At 39.2% G+C, this 17,360-nt stretch overlaps 1 protein-coding gene across 1 annotated transcript in view; it reads left to right on the top strand.

Moving 5' to 3' along the window:
• lemd3 (LEM domain containing 3) overlaps positions 1-17,360 on the top strand; it is a 49,890-nt gene that overhangs the window by 12,110 nt on the left and 20,420 nt on the right. The window contains exons 2-3 of the mRNA XM_072551594.1: positions 15,238-15,269; positions 16,014-16,080. Of these exons, the coding sequence (XP_072407695.1) occupies positions 15,238-15,269; positions 16,014-16,080 (99 nt within the window). The remainder of the gene's footprint in view (positions 1-15,237; positions 15,270-16,013; positions 16,081-17,360) is intronic.

Below are 17,360 nucleotides of genomic sequence, written 5' to 3'. Positions count from 1 at the left end.
AACCTTGAAAGTTGAGTTAATAAATTTGAGTAAATGTAATTTCATAACATTTGGGTAGTGACTCACCTGTTGGTTGGATCATAAGCAAGTTACATTTACAAAATCCATAAAAATTTGTGTGCTAAGTTTATTCCAAGGAAGCATGGACTTCATACCAGAAAATAGTGGATGCACCAAGTCTTACGTTAGCTTGATTTTGAGTGCCTTGGTGTCTTCAGTAAGGGATTCTTAAAAATCGCATGAGTCTTAACCACCTCTAAACTGACACTTCATTGTCGAACTGAGAGTTTGTGGCATTGTTTGAGATTTGTTAGGTCAGTAAGTAAAACAATGTTTACTTGGATGTAAACTATATATATGTCACTTGATTTTAAAAATAACCACTTACGTCATTTCAAATATTTTGAGTCTCTTTAATTTTGCATTGAAGCCTACTGTGAAACTAACCGCACTAAGGAATTCACCCAATGGCCAGGTCTGTCGGTCAGCTCTCAAAACAACAGAACCAGTGGAAATTTAACCCATTATTTATCTACTGCAGTTGTTTACAAATTAACATTAGCCACATGTCATAGTTGTTTGTTTTTAAAGTTTCTTGCATTATGACATTTTTTACACAAATATAAAGCTTTGTTTATTGGATTTTAGACTTGTAGAATTGACTGTGCTGGAAATATTTCTGACTGAAGTAAATTGCCACAGAAGCTGTTCAAGGCAGTGCAGCTTCTAGGCTTTGAATAAAGGCTAAACAAAAGCATTTATAAAGAATTTAGTTGTGGAAATCCTGCTTAGAGGAGTGTCTTCTTAGTGCAGTGGTCTGACACATTTTGTGTGCACAGCCCATCTATGCTGTATTACAATGCTGGGATACTTGTGTCAAACTTTGAATCGTCACTCAGTCTTCACTGCATATTGGAGTAGTTAGTTTTTTTTATGTCTGTTGATACAAATCATTCTATAAGGAATCATTAATATCTCATGTTCTATATAATTCTAGAGTTGAGGATACTCTCCTTTATTCACCTTGTGACTATAAACTGACTCATAAACAAGAGTTTGTGTACATGATTAATGTAGTGAAGTGTTTCTTTAATGTTTTCCTAATTCAGTTTTTATGATTCAGTGAAATTACTGAAAACTATTTTGACTGATCGGTTTATCTAGGAATGTTCCGTTGTCTCACAATTTGCCTTCTTCCTTGTGTGGAAAAGGTTACTATTAGGCTGTGTACTATTCAAAACTTGTTACAGTTTTCACAGGCCCAGTTCAGGTGTGGTTTTTTTTTAATGAGTTTTTCCTTCCCTGTCGCCAATGAGTCTAGACAAAGGATCCCTTTAAAACCACCCAGAGAGATTGCTCATTCCTGAGTCTCATACCTACTTCCTTTTTCTCTGAAGAAAAGCTGCTACCACAATGACCAGATCATAAAGTATTGTAGTTTAACACTGCATATTTCATTGGCATATTATAGAATAACTTTTTTTTGGGTTCTGAGTTCATCCTGTAAATTTGTTGTCCTAAATTAGTGTCTAAGAAGTTTGCAAAGGCAATCCCAACACATTTCCCCACGAAGCTAGGTATCACTGTAATGAATCATGGTTCAGCGTAGAAGAGATGTTTCAGCCCGTCAAGCCTGTAGTAGCTCTTTCAGTGAGCTATTCAACTAATCCCCCATCCTGCTTTTTCACCACAGCCCTGCAATTCTTTTCCCTGTGTCTTGATTTTGAGAATCCTCATCCTTTGTTCAATTCTCTCCATGGCCTTTATTTCCTTATCTCTCATCATCTATAATACCAAAACCCTGGGATATGAGCTCATTGGTTTTGGGCTCCTAAGCATCCTTCAATTTTAACTGATGCACCATTGGTGGCCGCGCCTTCAGTTGCCTAAGTCCTAAATTTTGGATACCCTCTGTACCCAATTGTCCTACACTTTCCCCCTACACTCCTTAAAAGCTTCCACTTTAACTAAATTCTTAGTAATCTGAATTAATGTTTCTGTTAGTTGACTTTGTAAGGCTACTGTGAATGCTTTGGGATGTTTCATTATTAACAACACCACATGAATGTATATTTTCTCCAATTTCTTTAAAGATTTTTATTGCTTTCCAGACTAAAAGAGTTTTATGTTGCCCTTTTTTGCCAATCATCTTAAATACAATCTCTCTGGCTATTAAGCCTTCTGTTGTAAAGTCTTTCTTCATGCTTGTGCCTTTAAAGCCATTCGTAATATTGAACATCTCTATTGAATCATCTCTGCTTTTAAGTAGAGTAACTCTAGATTCTCCAGTGTCCACGTAACTGAAGTTCCTCAACCACGCACTCAGTAAATCTCTTCAGGCCTTATCTAAAACCTTGTAATCCTTCCTAAAGTGTCATGCTCCGATTTGAACATTTTACCTGAGCTGAGACTTCACCAGTGCTTGATAAAGATTTAGCACTTCCTTGCCTTTTGTATTGTGTTTTCCTGCTGTTAAAGCCAAGGATCTTGTGTCTTATGCGTTTCAAATTGGTTCTGCCTCAATCTGATTATCCTTATCCAGATCTCCCAAGCCTTATGTTTCTTTAAAGTAGTTCATATACTTATGTTGCACTCTAAAGCAGGTGGGCCTTTTTAAAAACCCATATTTATTACACAGACTATTTCTAAAACTTAATCAAAAACTTTTTTTTAGATGTTAAGACAGAAGATACTCAGTTGGGCTAGTCCATTTCTGGATCTATGGGCATTGGTGAATTGCAGGTTTTCTTTATTCTTGTGGGGAAATTTAAATATTGTTCCAGATTGCCCCATCTGTTAATTTTTCATTCTTGATCAGGTCTTTTACTGTTGACTTGTCATTCTGTTACTTTTTTATGGGGCACTTTCTAACCCCCAATTGGTTTAAATTAGCACACTCTCAACTCGCCCCATCACAATTCTCACGTATTTGGAAAGGCAAGGACTGATTAGGGATAGTCAACATGGCTTTGCATGGGAAATCGTGTCTCATGAGCTTTGAATTTTTTTTTGGAAGTAACAAAGAGAATTCATGAGGGCAGAGTGGTGGAAATGATCTATATGGAGTCAAGATTAAAGTGGTGCTGGAAAAGCACAGCAGGTCAGGTAGCATCCAAGGAGCAGGAAAATCAACATTTCGGGCAAAAGCCCTTTCGTCAGGAATGATCTATGTGGAGATCGTTAGGTTGTTCGACAAGGTTCCTCGTGGTAGCGAGGTTAGATCACATGCGATACAGCAAGAACTACCCGTTTGAATGCGACTGGCTCGTAGGTGGAAATAGAGGTGGTGGTGGAGGGTTGCTTTTCAGACTGGATGCCTCTGACTTGCAGTGTGCCACAAGGGTCAGTGCTGGGTCTGCTGCTTTTTGTCTTTGTATAAATGATTTAGATGTGAGTATAGAGGATATAGTTAGTAACTTTACAGATGACACCAAAATTGGAAGAGTTGTGAACAGTTAAGGTTACCTCATTACAACAGCATCTTGATCAGATGGGCCAAGGAGCAGCAGTTGTAGTTTAATTTGGATAAATGAGGGGTTGCATTTTTGGAAAGGCAATTCAGGGCAGAATTTGTGCACTTAATGGTAAGGTCTTGGAATGTTGCTAAACAAAGACCTTGTTGACATATAGGTTCATACTTCCTTGAAAGTGGAGATCACACTTAGGATAATGAAGAAAGTTTTTGGTTTATTTGCCTTTGCTCAGTGCATTGCGTATAGGAGTTGGGAGGTCATGTTGCAGCTGTACAGGACCTTGGTTCGGCCACTATTGGAACATTTGTGTGCAATTCTGGTATCCTTCTATTCGGAAGGATGTTGTGAAACTTGAAAGGGTTCAGAAAAGATTTACCAGAATGTTGCCAATGTTAGACAGTTTGAGGTATAGGGAGAAGGTGAATATACTGGCTGTTTTGCTTGGAGTGTCGGAGGCTGAGGGGTGAACTTATAAAGGTGTATAAAATCATGAGGGGCATGGATAGTGTAAATATACAAGTCTTTTCCCGGCGTGGGGTAGTCCAAAACTAGAGGGTGTAGGTTTCGGGTGAGAGGGGAAAGATGCAAAAGGGTCCTAAGTGGCAACCTTTTCACGCAGAGGGTGGTGCACGTATGGAACGAGCTGCCAGAGGCGATGGAGGAGACTGACACAATTGCAACATTTAAAAAGCATCTGGGTGGGTATGCAAATAGGAAGGATTTAGTGTGATTTGGGCCAAATGCTGGCAAATGGGACAAGATTAATTTAAGATATCTGGTTGGCATGGATAAGTTGGACTGAAGGGTCTGTTTGCATGCTGTACAACTCTCTAAGTTCATGCTAATGTTTCACTCTCTATCTTCTGTCTCACCCCCCGACCTAGATCTGTCTTGGGAAGAGGTGTACTGCAATCTTTAAACTTGTTCTGCTGTTCAGAGAGGCTTTCAGTAATCTTTATCTTAACTCCCTCCACTTGTCTTGGCTCAATATCTTTGTAACTTCATCCAGTGAGACACAGGTACATGTACTTCAATAGCCATATTCCAATTCATTTTTGTCATTGTGGGCTTGGCTGGGGACTAAGCTGAGGGCTGTTGTAGTGCAGTGGTAACTTACCTACCTCTGGACCAGATCGCCTGATTCAAGTCCCAACTGCTCCTGTGTCATACCATCGCTGAACAGGTTGTTTAAAAATACCTATAAAGTCTGAAGACAGTTTTTCCCACTCCATCCTCTAATCACTTCTGTTTCAGAAGTATTGTGTATTTTTAAAAAATGTGGTTTCTTAATATTTTATCTCCTTCAGTCATATTATCAATTTGCTTCTCTTCAGGATTGAAGAATCTAAATTTTCCTTTACTCAGCTCAGTTTTCTAATGTTAGGTTTGTTCTGGTTTTTTATAAACCGCCAAAGATCTTTTTTTTTGGTTTCATTAACTACATGCAAAGATTTAAGTTCCCTGACCTTAGCAGTTTGAATTTCAAACTTTGGCCTTTTACAGTTAAGTTTTGTGATTTGAATTATGTAAATAGTTAGAAAAAAAAGACTTTTTTAACAAAAGGTGTAGGGCCACTTACAGACTAAAATGGGAATTTACACATGAAGGCAGGTGCATGGCTAAGATAGTAAATGAATACTTTGCGTCTAGATGCTACCCAAGTCATAGTGGCTGGAGCAAACTGTCACAAGAAGGGCTCAAAGTTAATAAGAAAGTGATTAGATTAGATTACTTAGTGTGGAAACAGACCCTTCAGCCCAACAAGTCCACACCGACCCTCTGAAAAGCAACCCACTCTGACCCATTCCCCTACATTTACCCCTTCACCTAACACTACAGGCAATTTAGCGTGGAGAAAGTGAGAACTGCAGATGCTGGAGGCCAGAGTTGAAAAATGTGGTGCTGGAAAAACACAGCAGGCCAGGCAGCATCCAAGGAGCAGGAGAATCGACTTTTCGGGCATAAGCCCTTCTTCAGGAATGAGGCATGGCCAATTCACCTAACCTGCACATTGTTGGACTGTGGGAGGAAACGGGACACCTGGAGGAAACCCACGCAGACACTGGGAGAAAGGCAACGGTCTGTGTGGAGTTTGCAGAGGCGGGAATTGACCCGGGTCTCTGGTGCTGTGAGTCAGCAGTGCTAACCACTGTGCCGATGAATAAAATATTGGTAGTTAAAATTGATATGGCACCTGGTCCAAATGAAAGACATCCAAGGATATTGAAGGAAGTGAGACTGCCATTTGAGGCACTACCCATAATATTACAGCATGAAACAGAGAATTTTTGCTAGACAATTCCCGTTGACTGTGTATTCCTTTAAATTATCATTCTTTGCTTAACTTTTTCAACTATGAAAAGTGCTTTTAGCTGTACCTCAAATGGTTCCTGGTCGAGCATTCCATGTCCCCAAAGCCACTTGTTTTGTAAAGTCTTTTCTCCTAAATTGTCCTTGCTGACCATAATAGTTTTAAGTTGACTCTTTTTGCTGACATCTGAAATCGAGAAAATATACTTATTTATTCTAGTGTTAATGTTCATATTATTTCTTATCCAATTCACTAATGAAACAGGATTGTTCATTCCCATTCTCTTCCCTGACTAACTTGCTCTGTTCTAATAAATCAAATCATTTGTGTAGACATTTGGTCGGAGGGATGTCAGCATTAATCTGAGGCATTGCACTTAATTAGTTTCTGAATTTAGCAATCACCCTCTTAACACATGCTTTGAAATCTCCCATCTCCATCTCCTAACCTCCTCCCTTGACCAGTAAAATCATTGGCTCTTTATCTCAATGTTTGTAAGGCCATTTTGTGCAAGTTGGCACAGCATGACTCTCCAGAGTTTTCATGCAAAGCAAGTGATTGTACTTGAAAAAGTAATTAATTGGCTGTGAAGTGCTTTCAGTATTGAGGTGGAAGGAAATGGGAATTCTTTTCGAGCTGAATGTTTTCTTGAATACATTAGAGCCTGTGAATGTTTCAATTTTGATGCTAATCCAGAACATTGGATATATAGCTTCCTCTTTGATTTAGAATTTGAGTTAGGTTTGAGAGGAAGCCCGTTAAAATATCCAATTTCCCATTTTCTTTTTGCTGATGTAATTTGAGGATTTTTGTTATCTTGCAGGAGATTAGACTTAAAAATGTGACTCTGATTTTATTTGTGAAATGTTGCTTAGTACTGGTAGTAAAAGTATCCACTGCTTGTCCAGTTTGAAACATCTCCACAATGCCTAGATTTGCTGATTGTGATGCCATTGGTAAGTCGATTAGAAAATGTTGGCCAAAGTGTAATTATCTGTGCCAGTGATCCGGTTGGAGAAAATGCTGATAGTGCTGTTGAAACAAAACAACTTGAGTTAATTAAATCATTAAGTCATTTGAAATATTGGATAATTTGAAATATTGAATAGACAATATTTCCAAAGCTGCTCTATTTTGAATAAAGTCGCAGTAGTATAAATAATTGAAAGTTGGAATTAGTCAGATTGTTCAGATTGTAAATTTTGTGGATTCTGACAACTTTCGTTCTTAAGGTCATATTGTATTTCAACTTTATCAAGTCTTGTTTAGTACTACAAGTTTACTATTTGTGCTATCTGCTTTAAAGGAGCAGTGGGATCAGATTAGATGCCCCTAGTATATATGTGGCTGTAATTAGTTATAAAGAAATTTTCAGGCAAGCTTTGAAACAACCTAATTAATTTCATTATGAAGGAATTTCCATAAGATTCATGGGTCCTGGTTCCTAGCTCCAATCTAGGCTTGGAAGCAAAAGTCAAGGCTGACACTTCACTGTAGTTCTGAGGGAGTTTTGCAAGCTCTGACATCAACCTCTGGCATAAACTGACCCATCTGCATGGGTTGGTTTATAAAATTCCATTGCCCTGTTTTGAAGAGCAGAGAGTTATCCTGCATTTCTGGCTGATATTTATTCCTCCTCCAATAAGATTGATATTATCACTTGTTCAGGAGTTTACTGTGTGTACAAATTGGCTTCTACATTACCTACATTAGTGACTGTGCTTCACTGAATGGAAAGCATTTTGAGATCTGTTAATCATGAAATGTGCTCTAGAAGTGCAAGCCTGTAAAGTGTGTATATGTGCTAATTTTGAGGTATTTAGGCAAGTTACTATCATGTTCTAGTGTGTGTGTGGTTGTTGATTGAGAGCTTTGGGTACTTGTAGCTGATTCATCCATAAGGTTATAGATTCATAGAGATGTCCAGCATGGAACCAGACCCTTCGGTCCAACCTGTCCATGCCGACCAGATATCCCAACCCAATCTAGTTCCACCTGCCAGCACCCAGCCCATATCCCTCCAAACCTTTCCTAATCATATACCCATCCAAATGCCTCTTAAATGTTGCAATTGTGCCAGCCTCCACCATATTCTTTGGCAGCTCATTCCATATACGTACCACCCTCTGCGTGAAAAAGTTGCCCCTTAGGTCTCTTTTATATCTTTCCCCTCTCAACCTAAACCTTATACCCTCTACTTCTGGACTCCCTGATCCCAGGGAAGAGACTTTGTCTATTTATCCTATCCATACCCCTCATAATTATGTAAACCTCTATAAGGTCACCTCTCCGCCTCAGCAGGGAAAACAGCCCCAGCCTGTTCAGCCAAATCCTCAACCATAGCTCAAATCCTCCAACCCTGCCAACATCCTTGTAAATCTTTTCTGAACCCTTTCAAGCTTCACAACATCTTTCCGATAGGAAGGAGACCAGAATTGCACACAATATTCCAAACGTGGCCTAACCAATGTCCTGTACAGCCGCAACATGACCTTCCAACTCCTGTACTCAATCCTCTGACCAATAAAGGAAAGCGTACCAACTGCCGCCTTCACTATCCTATCTACCTGTGAATCCACTTTCTAGGGCTATGAACCTGCAGTCCAACGTCTTTGTTCAGCAAATCTCCCTAGGACCTTACCATTACGTGTATAAGTCCTGCTAAGATTTGCTTTCCCAAAATGCAGCACTTCGCATTTATCTGAATTAAATGGCCCAATTTTGAGACTATCATGCAGGATAGAATTTCGCCACAGATGTATAAATTTTTATTTCCTCTTTCAATAAGTTTTGGAAAGGAAAGCTCATGCATTAAATCTCTATCAGTAGCTCCTGTACTTGAGTTTTCAAAGGTATGTTGATGGATGGGGCACTTGCTTTTCAATACAGCAATCTGGATTGAAATACAGCCAAAAACTGACAATAATAGTCTTCCCTGTCAGTTGACTAAGAATCTGACGTGAAATGTTTGCATAGTCTACATCCAGTTAGTTAGTTAGTTAGTGCAAGACTGTCTTTAATTTGCCACAGAATTGGCAGTCTACCAGGAAAGTCTCTCCAAAAAGAGATTTCTATTTCTATAAACTTGTATTTTTATGACCTCAGGATGTTCCAAGCACTTTCCAGCCAAGGAAGTTTTTTTTGCAATGTAGTTGCAGGTAATATAGAAAATGCAGTGGCTAATCTATGTACAAAAATGTCTAATTACCAATGATGTGATAACGAATGACCAGGTAATATCTCTCTCTGTGATATTGATGAATAAAAAACATCTATTGGTCAGAAAACTTGATTATTCTCATTGCTTTGAAATAATACCATGGGAACTTCACGGCAGACCTGAGAAGGAGGGAGGGAGGGAGGGAAGGGAGCTCGGTTTAACATCTCATCCAAAAGACAGTACTTCTAACAGCACAGTATTTGCTGTGTACTGCACTAGAGATTTGTTTTTCTGCCTCAGGAACGGCACCCCTAACTTTGTAATCCAAGGTGCAAATTCTACCATCTGAGTAGTCATCTCCATGGTAGCGGTGATGAGCCAATTTACTTGTAAAATAAAATTTGCTAGTTGTAGGGAAAGATAGTGAGATTGGGATGCCTGTGCAGAACAGTGAGCTAAATGACAACTTGTGCTTCCACTGTACGATCAGCACATTAACAAAACTGGTAATGTAGAGAATGTGGTGTATGTAATAGGCCATTTGGCCCTTCAAATTAGTGCTGCGTTCTCTCAGATCATTGTCTACTCCCTGCTCATCCAAAATGTTTTGGCTTTCAATTTTTTGTCAAAGCACTATCAACGTGTAATGTATTAAATGACTATCTCTAGCCTTCTGGGGTAGAGCATTCCTGAGAATAGGACCCTAATTCTCGATTCTACAATGGAAGACAGTTTCTCATATATCCTGTCAACACCTGTAAAAATCCTTCGTTTTAATAAGATTGCCACTCATTCTTGAAGGCTTGAGAATATAGGCCCATTCAACTACCCTTTTCATTGGCGGAATCTATCGCGAATCTAAGTCTACTTCCTTCTGAGTTTCTTGTTGTTTTTGAAACAAATTATCCCTCCAATTATTTACAGCTACTATTATCGGCAAGCTTAACAAATTGATTACAGGACTAAGAATAACAATTTATTATTTCATGCATGCGCAAGTAAAGCCAGTCTTATCACCCATCAAGTATAAAACTAATTTTGGGTAGCAAACACCTCCCAAACTTAATGCAATACATCAGAAGACATATTTCACATCGGGTTCTGTTTTCTTTCTTTTTTTTTTGCAGGTATTGTCAGTATTTCACCCAAGACCAACCTTATTTTGCTGATCATGCAGCTCCTGTACTCCTGCCTGCTTTACACAGCTGTGGTTTTCATTTCCTTTACAACATGACTGAAACTAATTAAAGTTGAAAACTGTGGTGCTGAAAAAGCACAGCAGACCAGGCAGCGTCCGAGGAGCAGGATGTTGCCTGGCCTGCTGCGCTTTTCCAGCACCACACTTTTCAACTCTGGTCTCCAGCATCTGCAGTCCTCACTTTCTCCTAACTGAAACTAATTAAAACTGATTTAACTTCTTCAACTGCTCCTGAAAATTCCAGTCATAGAGATGTACAGCATGGAAACAGACCCTTCACTCCAACCCGTCCATGCTGACCAGATATCCCAACCCAATCTAGTCCCACCTGCCAGCATCCGGCCTATATCCCTCCAAACCCTTCCTATTCATATAACCATCCAAATGCTTCTTTAATGTTGCAATTGTACCAACCTCCACCACTTCCTCTGGCAGCTCATTCCATACATGTACTACCCTCTACATGAAAAAGTTGCCTCTGAGGTCTCTTTTATTATCTCTTCCCCTCTCACCCTAAACCTATGCCCTCTAGTTCTGGACTCCCTGGCCCCAGGGAAAAGACTTTGCCTATTTACCCTATCCATGCCCCTCATAATTTTGTAAACCTCTATAAGGTCACCCCTCAGCCTCCGACGCTCCAGGGAAAACAGTCCCAGCCTGTTCAGCCTCTCCCTGTAGCTCAGATCCTTCAACCCTGGCAACATCCTTGTAAATCTTTTCTGAACCCTTTCAAGTTTCACAACGTCTTTCCGATAGGAAGGAGACCAGAATTGCACGCAATATTCCAACAGTGGCCTAACCCATGTCCTGTACAGCTGCAACATGACCTCCCAACCCCTGTAGTCAATACTTTGACCAATAAAGGAAAGCATACCAAACGCTGCCTTCACTATCCTATCTACCTGCGACTCCACTTTCAAGGAGTTATGAACCTGCACTCCAAGGTCTCTTTGTTCAGCAGCACTCTGTGGACCTTACCATTAAGTGTATAAGTCCTGCTAAGATTTGCTTTCCCAAAATGCAGCACTTCGCACTTATCTGAATTAAACGCCATCTGCCACTTCTCAGCCCATTAGCCCATCTGCTCCAGATCCTGTTGTAATATGAGGTAACGCCCTTCGCTGTCCACTGCACCTCCAATTTTGGTGTCATCTGCAAACTTACTGACTGTACCTCTTATGCTCGCATCCGAGTCATTAATGTAAATGACAAAAAAGTAGAGGACCCAGCACTGATCCTTGTGGTACTCCATTGGTCACAAGTCTGAAAAACCACCCTCCACCACCACCCTTTGTCTTCTACCTTTGAGCCAGTTCTGTATCCACATGGCTGGTTTGCTTTTGTATTCAATGAGATCTAACCTTGCTAATCAGTCTCCCATGGAAATCCTTCTCGAACGCCTTACTGATGTCCATATAGATCACATCTTCTGCTCTACCCTTATCAATCCACTTTGTTACTTCAAAAAACTCAGTCAAGTTTGTGAGACATGATTTCCCACGCACAGAGCTATGTCGACTATCCCTAATCAGTCCCATTTAATGTTTGTCACTCCACTTGCCACAGTATTTTTGTAGCTGCTGATCAATTGTGCCCTTGTCTCCGTCTTAGCCCTAAGTCCTCAATAATACTAACACACTCCCTGGAAATTCTTCTGGCACACATGCCACCCCATTCCCTTACATCAAGGTACACAAACTCAAATGGAAATTGCACATTGTTTTTGTTTTTGTCATCCATGGCCACAACCTGGCATTTTTGTACTGAAAACTGCCTCATTAAACTGCTGTCCCCTATCTTCTCTACCCTAGATACCAAAAATAAATATGTGCAATTCCTTGACACTAAAATTGAGACCATCCGATTGGTTGCTTTTGCCACAGCCTCTTTTTGGTTCAATTTCCTGCAATGATTCTCACTGCCTTTGCATCTTTCTCTCGTTCCTTTCCTATTGTGCTCCTCTCCACACCACCACCCCCACCTCCTCACCCCCCCCCCCCCTCCCCAAAATCCGTACCACCTTTGAATTTATTAATGAGACCAACTGATTTGTTTATTTTGATGCAATAAATCTCCCACTGCTCAACTGGCTCTGGTTTGTCTGTATTAATGGCCTCCCCTCTTTGAATATCTCCATCCTTGCAAATGCTGCCCATCTCCAACCCCTCTTCCAAAGGTCCAGATCACGTTATTTTCTAAGACTTCCTTGAATTAAACCCCTTTAATCCAGTTCCATCCCTGTTACTATAAAAACAGCTTTAAGTTGCAAATGACATCTTGTGACTTTATTGTTAATTATTCATCCTGATCCTTTTGTACTGACTGCAACCTGGTGAGTTTGTAAATGATAGAATTAAAAATCACACCATGTTATAGTCCCAACAGGTTTATTTGGATGCACTAGCTTTTGAAGTGCTGCTGCTTCATGAGGTTGTGGCGCAGGACCATAAGACACAGGATTTTGTTAAAGATGCTATCCTTCAATACATCTCTGCTGTTTGTCCAGCTGAAAGAGACTGATTTTTTTTTTCCCCTGGTTTCGTACCTTTGCTGTAATTAAATAGATACTAATTACTTGGATTGACTCATCATCATCCTACTCCCACACTCTTATTTCTGGTATTCTCTCAGTGCCTACCCATGACCTCTTCCTATTTCTCATCTACATGCTATGTCATCACCTGAAAACAAAGTATTTGTTTTTACATGAAAGCAGGTGACCATCACCGCCACCTCTCAACTCATCCGTGTTCTAAATTTCTCCTACATTTTGTGCAGAATGAGCAGAAATTTCCTCAAATGAAATATCGGAAAGAGTGAACCATTATTTTTGATCTTCGTTCCAAATTTCATAACCAGCTATCATGTCCAAACCCCTATCTGGCATCTAGCTGAGACTAAATCCATTAATGATCTTTCAACTATTCATTACATTGTCTATCCTACCATTGTAATATTGCCTGACTTAAATTGAAAACTTCATGAAGTCTTTGCCTCTAGATTTGACTACTGCAGTGCAATGAAAAAACATTCACTCATCTACCTGTTTTATATTTGTAATAACTGATTATCTTTAAACCATGTCATGGGAAGTTTTGGCTGAGTAGATTATTTGCTTTTATTCCAAAATTTTGTGTCAATATACAGTTTACATTTTCACCTTGTTCTGTATTTGTGTGGGCGCATTATTATTTTATTGTATGTTACGTGTCGAACCACAACTGGCTTTGGGAATGGAACTTTATATAGGTTTCATGAAAGCTGGAAACTTCCATTGAAGAACGCGAGAGAATCACAGAAGGAAGCATTTTGGCGTATTGTATCTACACCAGCACTCCAAAGGAGCATTATGATTTACTGTTCTCCTGCCTTTAACCTGTATCCTTGCACATTGTTTCTAATTAAGTCATTAGGTAATGTTCTCTTGAATGCATCAATTGAACTTGCCCCTACTGTACTTCCAGGCATTGTATTCCAGACCCATGTGGCCTGTGTGTGTTTTGTTTTCTTGCATTGCATTTACTTTTGCAAATTGTTTTAAATCTGTACCACCTTGTTCATGATCTGTTTGAGTGAGATCAGTTTCTCCCTATTTGACGTCCAGCACCCCTCGTGATTTTGAAATTGTCTATCAGATCTCCCCTTAGGCTTCTGTACAAAATCAGATCTAACCCCTTCGATGTGTCCTCATAACTGAAGTTTCTCATTGCTGGAGCTATTCTTGTAAACCTCTTCTACGTTCTCTGCAGTGCATTCACATCTCTCCTATAGTGTGGCACCCAGAACTATTGACAGTACTCCAGGTGAGATCGGAGTGTCTTTTAGAAGTTCGGCATAACCATCTTGCACTTGTACTCTATGCTCTTATGAATAAAGCCCAGGATACTGTATGCTTTATTAACTGCTCTTTCAACCTGTTCTGCTGCCTATGATCAATGCACATATGCACCCAGGTCCCTGTACTCCATCCTCTTTAGAATCCCTTATTTTGTATTGTCTGTCCATGTTCTTGCTACTAAAATGCTTTATCTTACACTTCTCCATATTGAAGTTAATTTGCTAACTGTCAGCTCACTCCAAATTTTGAAGTGTCTTTTTGAAGTTCTACATTTTCTTAGTTTACAACACTTTTATTATCCACAGAATTTGAAATTGTTCCCTGCACTTCAAGATCTAGGTCATATATTAAATGATAGGAAAGATAAAGGTATCCAATACTAACTCTCTCCTGGGGGTTACCACCAGTCCAGTAGAAACTTTTCTCCAGCCTGAACAAATCCTTTGACCATTACTTTGTTGCTTCAAAATAAAAACTCCAGTAAGTTTGTTAATGTTGGATAAATGTGATAATGGCTGTGTTATGAATCTTGTTCGTGTCTGTGACAATTTTAACAAAATTTTAAGGTTGGTTGTTTTACTTCTGTGCTAACCTTATTGTCAGTGTTACTAAACAGATTTAAACACAATACACTACTCTGTAGTGCATTAAGCCACGATTCCCTGTTAAGTATCACTGTTATAATTTGATCATTATGAAAATCAGTATATTGGCGTCAAGTGAACTATATGAATGCTTTTTCATGAAAGCATGTTGATTCCCACTATCCTATAGCTATTTGTTTTCTTCTAGGTACATTGGAAATCTTTTGGTAACTGGACTGGAATTTTGTATCGTGCAACCAAAAATCTTTTCGAACCTTTAGAAGCAGACAAAGTTAACATTGGATGCAACAAAATTTCAATTGAAACATTTGATATTAAGATCAATAGTCATTTGATGGAATCATTGTTACTTGTGTTTGGATTTTAGTTTGTTAACCAGGAGAGGTAGCCATCCAAAGGAAATTGCAGAAGAACTGCATATATCATTTCAGTGAATGATATTATCAAACTTTTCATAAAGGCTTCAATAGGAGGTACATCAAATCAGCATATGTACATGCACCCTGGGAGTTAGCTGTATGACATCTAATATTCACATTTATCCATATGCATATGTGTCCAGTTTAAGAACCATATAAAATGCTTCAAGTCCTGAGCTAGCAGAATTTTCTTTAAGCTGTTATTGCTATTAATGTATTTTTTTGTTTTTTAGTAAAATCGCAGCCATTTGGAATAGATGAGAAGGTAAGTGCACCTTCCACATGTTTGTCAATGGAAATATTTTTCCCCTCAAAGTAAAATTGTGCATGTGAAAATAAAAATCTATTACTTCTCCAGAGGGAGCTTCTCTCATGTCTGTTTTCTATGGAAAAACACAGTAAATGTCATAGACTAGATTTAAATCCTGATTATTTTGAGGACATATTTTCCTTGAGAAAAAAACAATTGAAATAAACATCAGCCGTAAAGAACCCAGCAAATGAGTTGACTCTTAAATTCAATCTATAATACACATTTAGTTGCCATACGTATTTACACTGTTCTTTTCCTTTCCAAAATGCTATACTTCTAATTTAGTTAGGTTGAAAAAAAAATCCAATTAATGTTGTGCGAGGGAGAAATAGACTTGCACTTTTTACTCTATCATGTTTCTTTTCTATAATTCTTTACAGTTAGCTTCTTTATAATGTTGCATCACTTTATTCAAAAAGTACATTCTGTTCTGCTATAACGTGGTAGTTCTCATGCAATCCTGTGTTTTAAGAAAATTGTGTAATGGCAGCACCATTTAAACTAATGGGGCTGGAATCCCATTCTCACCAATAAACACAATAAAAGTTGGTGCTTTTGAAACATGGTCCCCAATTCGTCAATCATGTTATAACAAATTCACATTACTGAAACGTGCGTAACAGCAGAACGAGCTGTAGTTTGGAGTGGTTGCAAGCTTTAGATAATGACAGGTGATTTTCTGAACTGTTTCATTAGGTTGAAGAGAAAAGAGTAATTCTGATTATTCTTCATAGACTGCATGATCACCTAGCAAAAATAGCAGGTAAGATTGTTACTTTTTTGAGCTTTTGTGTAATATGATTTCTTGGTGTTTGTGATGCTTTTGAAATATTGATTATACAACTCGAATTAATTCAAATGTCAATTCAAGCACCACCTGGGAAACTTGATAATTTAAATAATTCTGAAATAAATAAATCTGAGATATTTTGCTTAGGCTCCTCAACTGATGAATCATACATTCATTCTGACGCTCCTCTTGTAATGCAGGCCATCAGAGCAAGGCAAATCACACCACCTTTTTGCAGCAATAATATGAAATTTAAAGGCTCTGATAGTGTCTTTGATAGCTGATGTCAAAGGATGAGTGCGTATACTTAGTATAATAGTGTTTGGAGGTGGCAGATGAGAAAGGGCATGGGAAGTGTTTGCCATGTGGAGGAGGCTAGGATATCAGGTCGGGATGATGAGAAGAGTGCTCAGTGGCAATATGTGTGATGCTGTATTTCGGGTAGGTAAGCGTGTTGGAGCCATCGGGTCTAATTGGAGCGTGGTGTTTCGAATGTAATGATGGAGGGAGTGTCAAGTCAGGTTGATGGTGGGGCAGACAGAAAAAGGGATCAGGGTTTGGGGATTGTGGAGAAAAGGGGATGGAGGGGGTTAGAAAGAGAGGATCTGCAGTGCATTGTGCAATCAGTAAGCATCTAGACTCTGACATAATGGAGGCAACGTCACTGAAGCATCTGAATGTATTTGGGCTTAGGACGTTACCCTGAGGAACGCTCACTAAGATGTTCTGTACCTACTGAGACAATTGACTCCCAAAAGCCACACTGTCATCTTCTGTTCTAGGTATATTGATTCCAGTTTTGCTAGTGCTCTTTGATACTGCACTCAATCAGATGTGTTCTTGATGGCATAAGTACTGGAATTCAGCTGCCCTGTCCACATTGGAACCAAGGCTGTAATGAAGTCAGGAGCTGAATGATCCTGGCAGAACCCAAACTGAGCTTCAGTGAGCAGATTATTGCAAAGGAACCTCTACTTGGTAACACTTGATGACACCTTCCATCGCTGTAATGATTGAGAGTAGATTGCGAGGATTGGATTTGTGCTGCCGCCTTTTTGCAACAGACCTACCTTGGGCATTTTTCCATCTTTTTCAAATAAACATTTGTTTAGTTATTCAAAGGTTTGATCATCTATGATCTGTCCATAAAAAGCTTTTCATAACATGTCTATTTGCGCATTAATCCTTTGCAAGGGTCAATTTCTGATTTGTTTTTGGCCACATACCATTATAAAATGAGTATCAAATTTTGC

The sequence above is a fragment of the Chiloscyllium punctatum genome, chromosome 32, assembly GCF_047496795.1.
Source record: "Chiloscyllium punctatum isolate Juve2018m chromosome 32, sChiPun1.3, whole genome shotgun sequence".
Classification (NCBI taxonomy): domain Eukaryota; kingdom Metazoa; phylum Chordata; class Chondrichthyes; order Orectolobiformes; family Hemiscylliidae; genus Chiloscyllium; species Chiloscyllium punctatum.
This window is presented reverse-complemented; position numbering and strand designations above follow the sequence as displayed.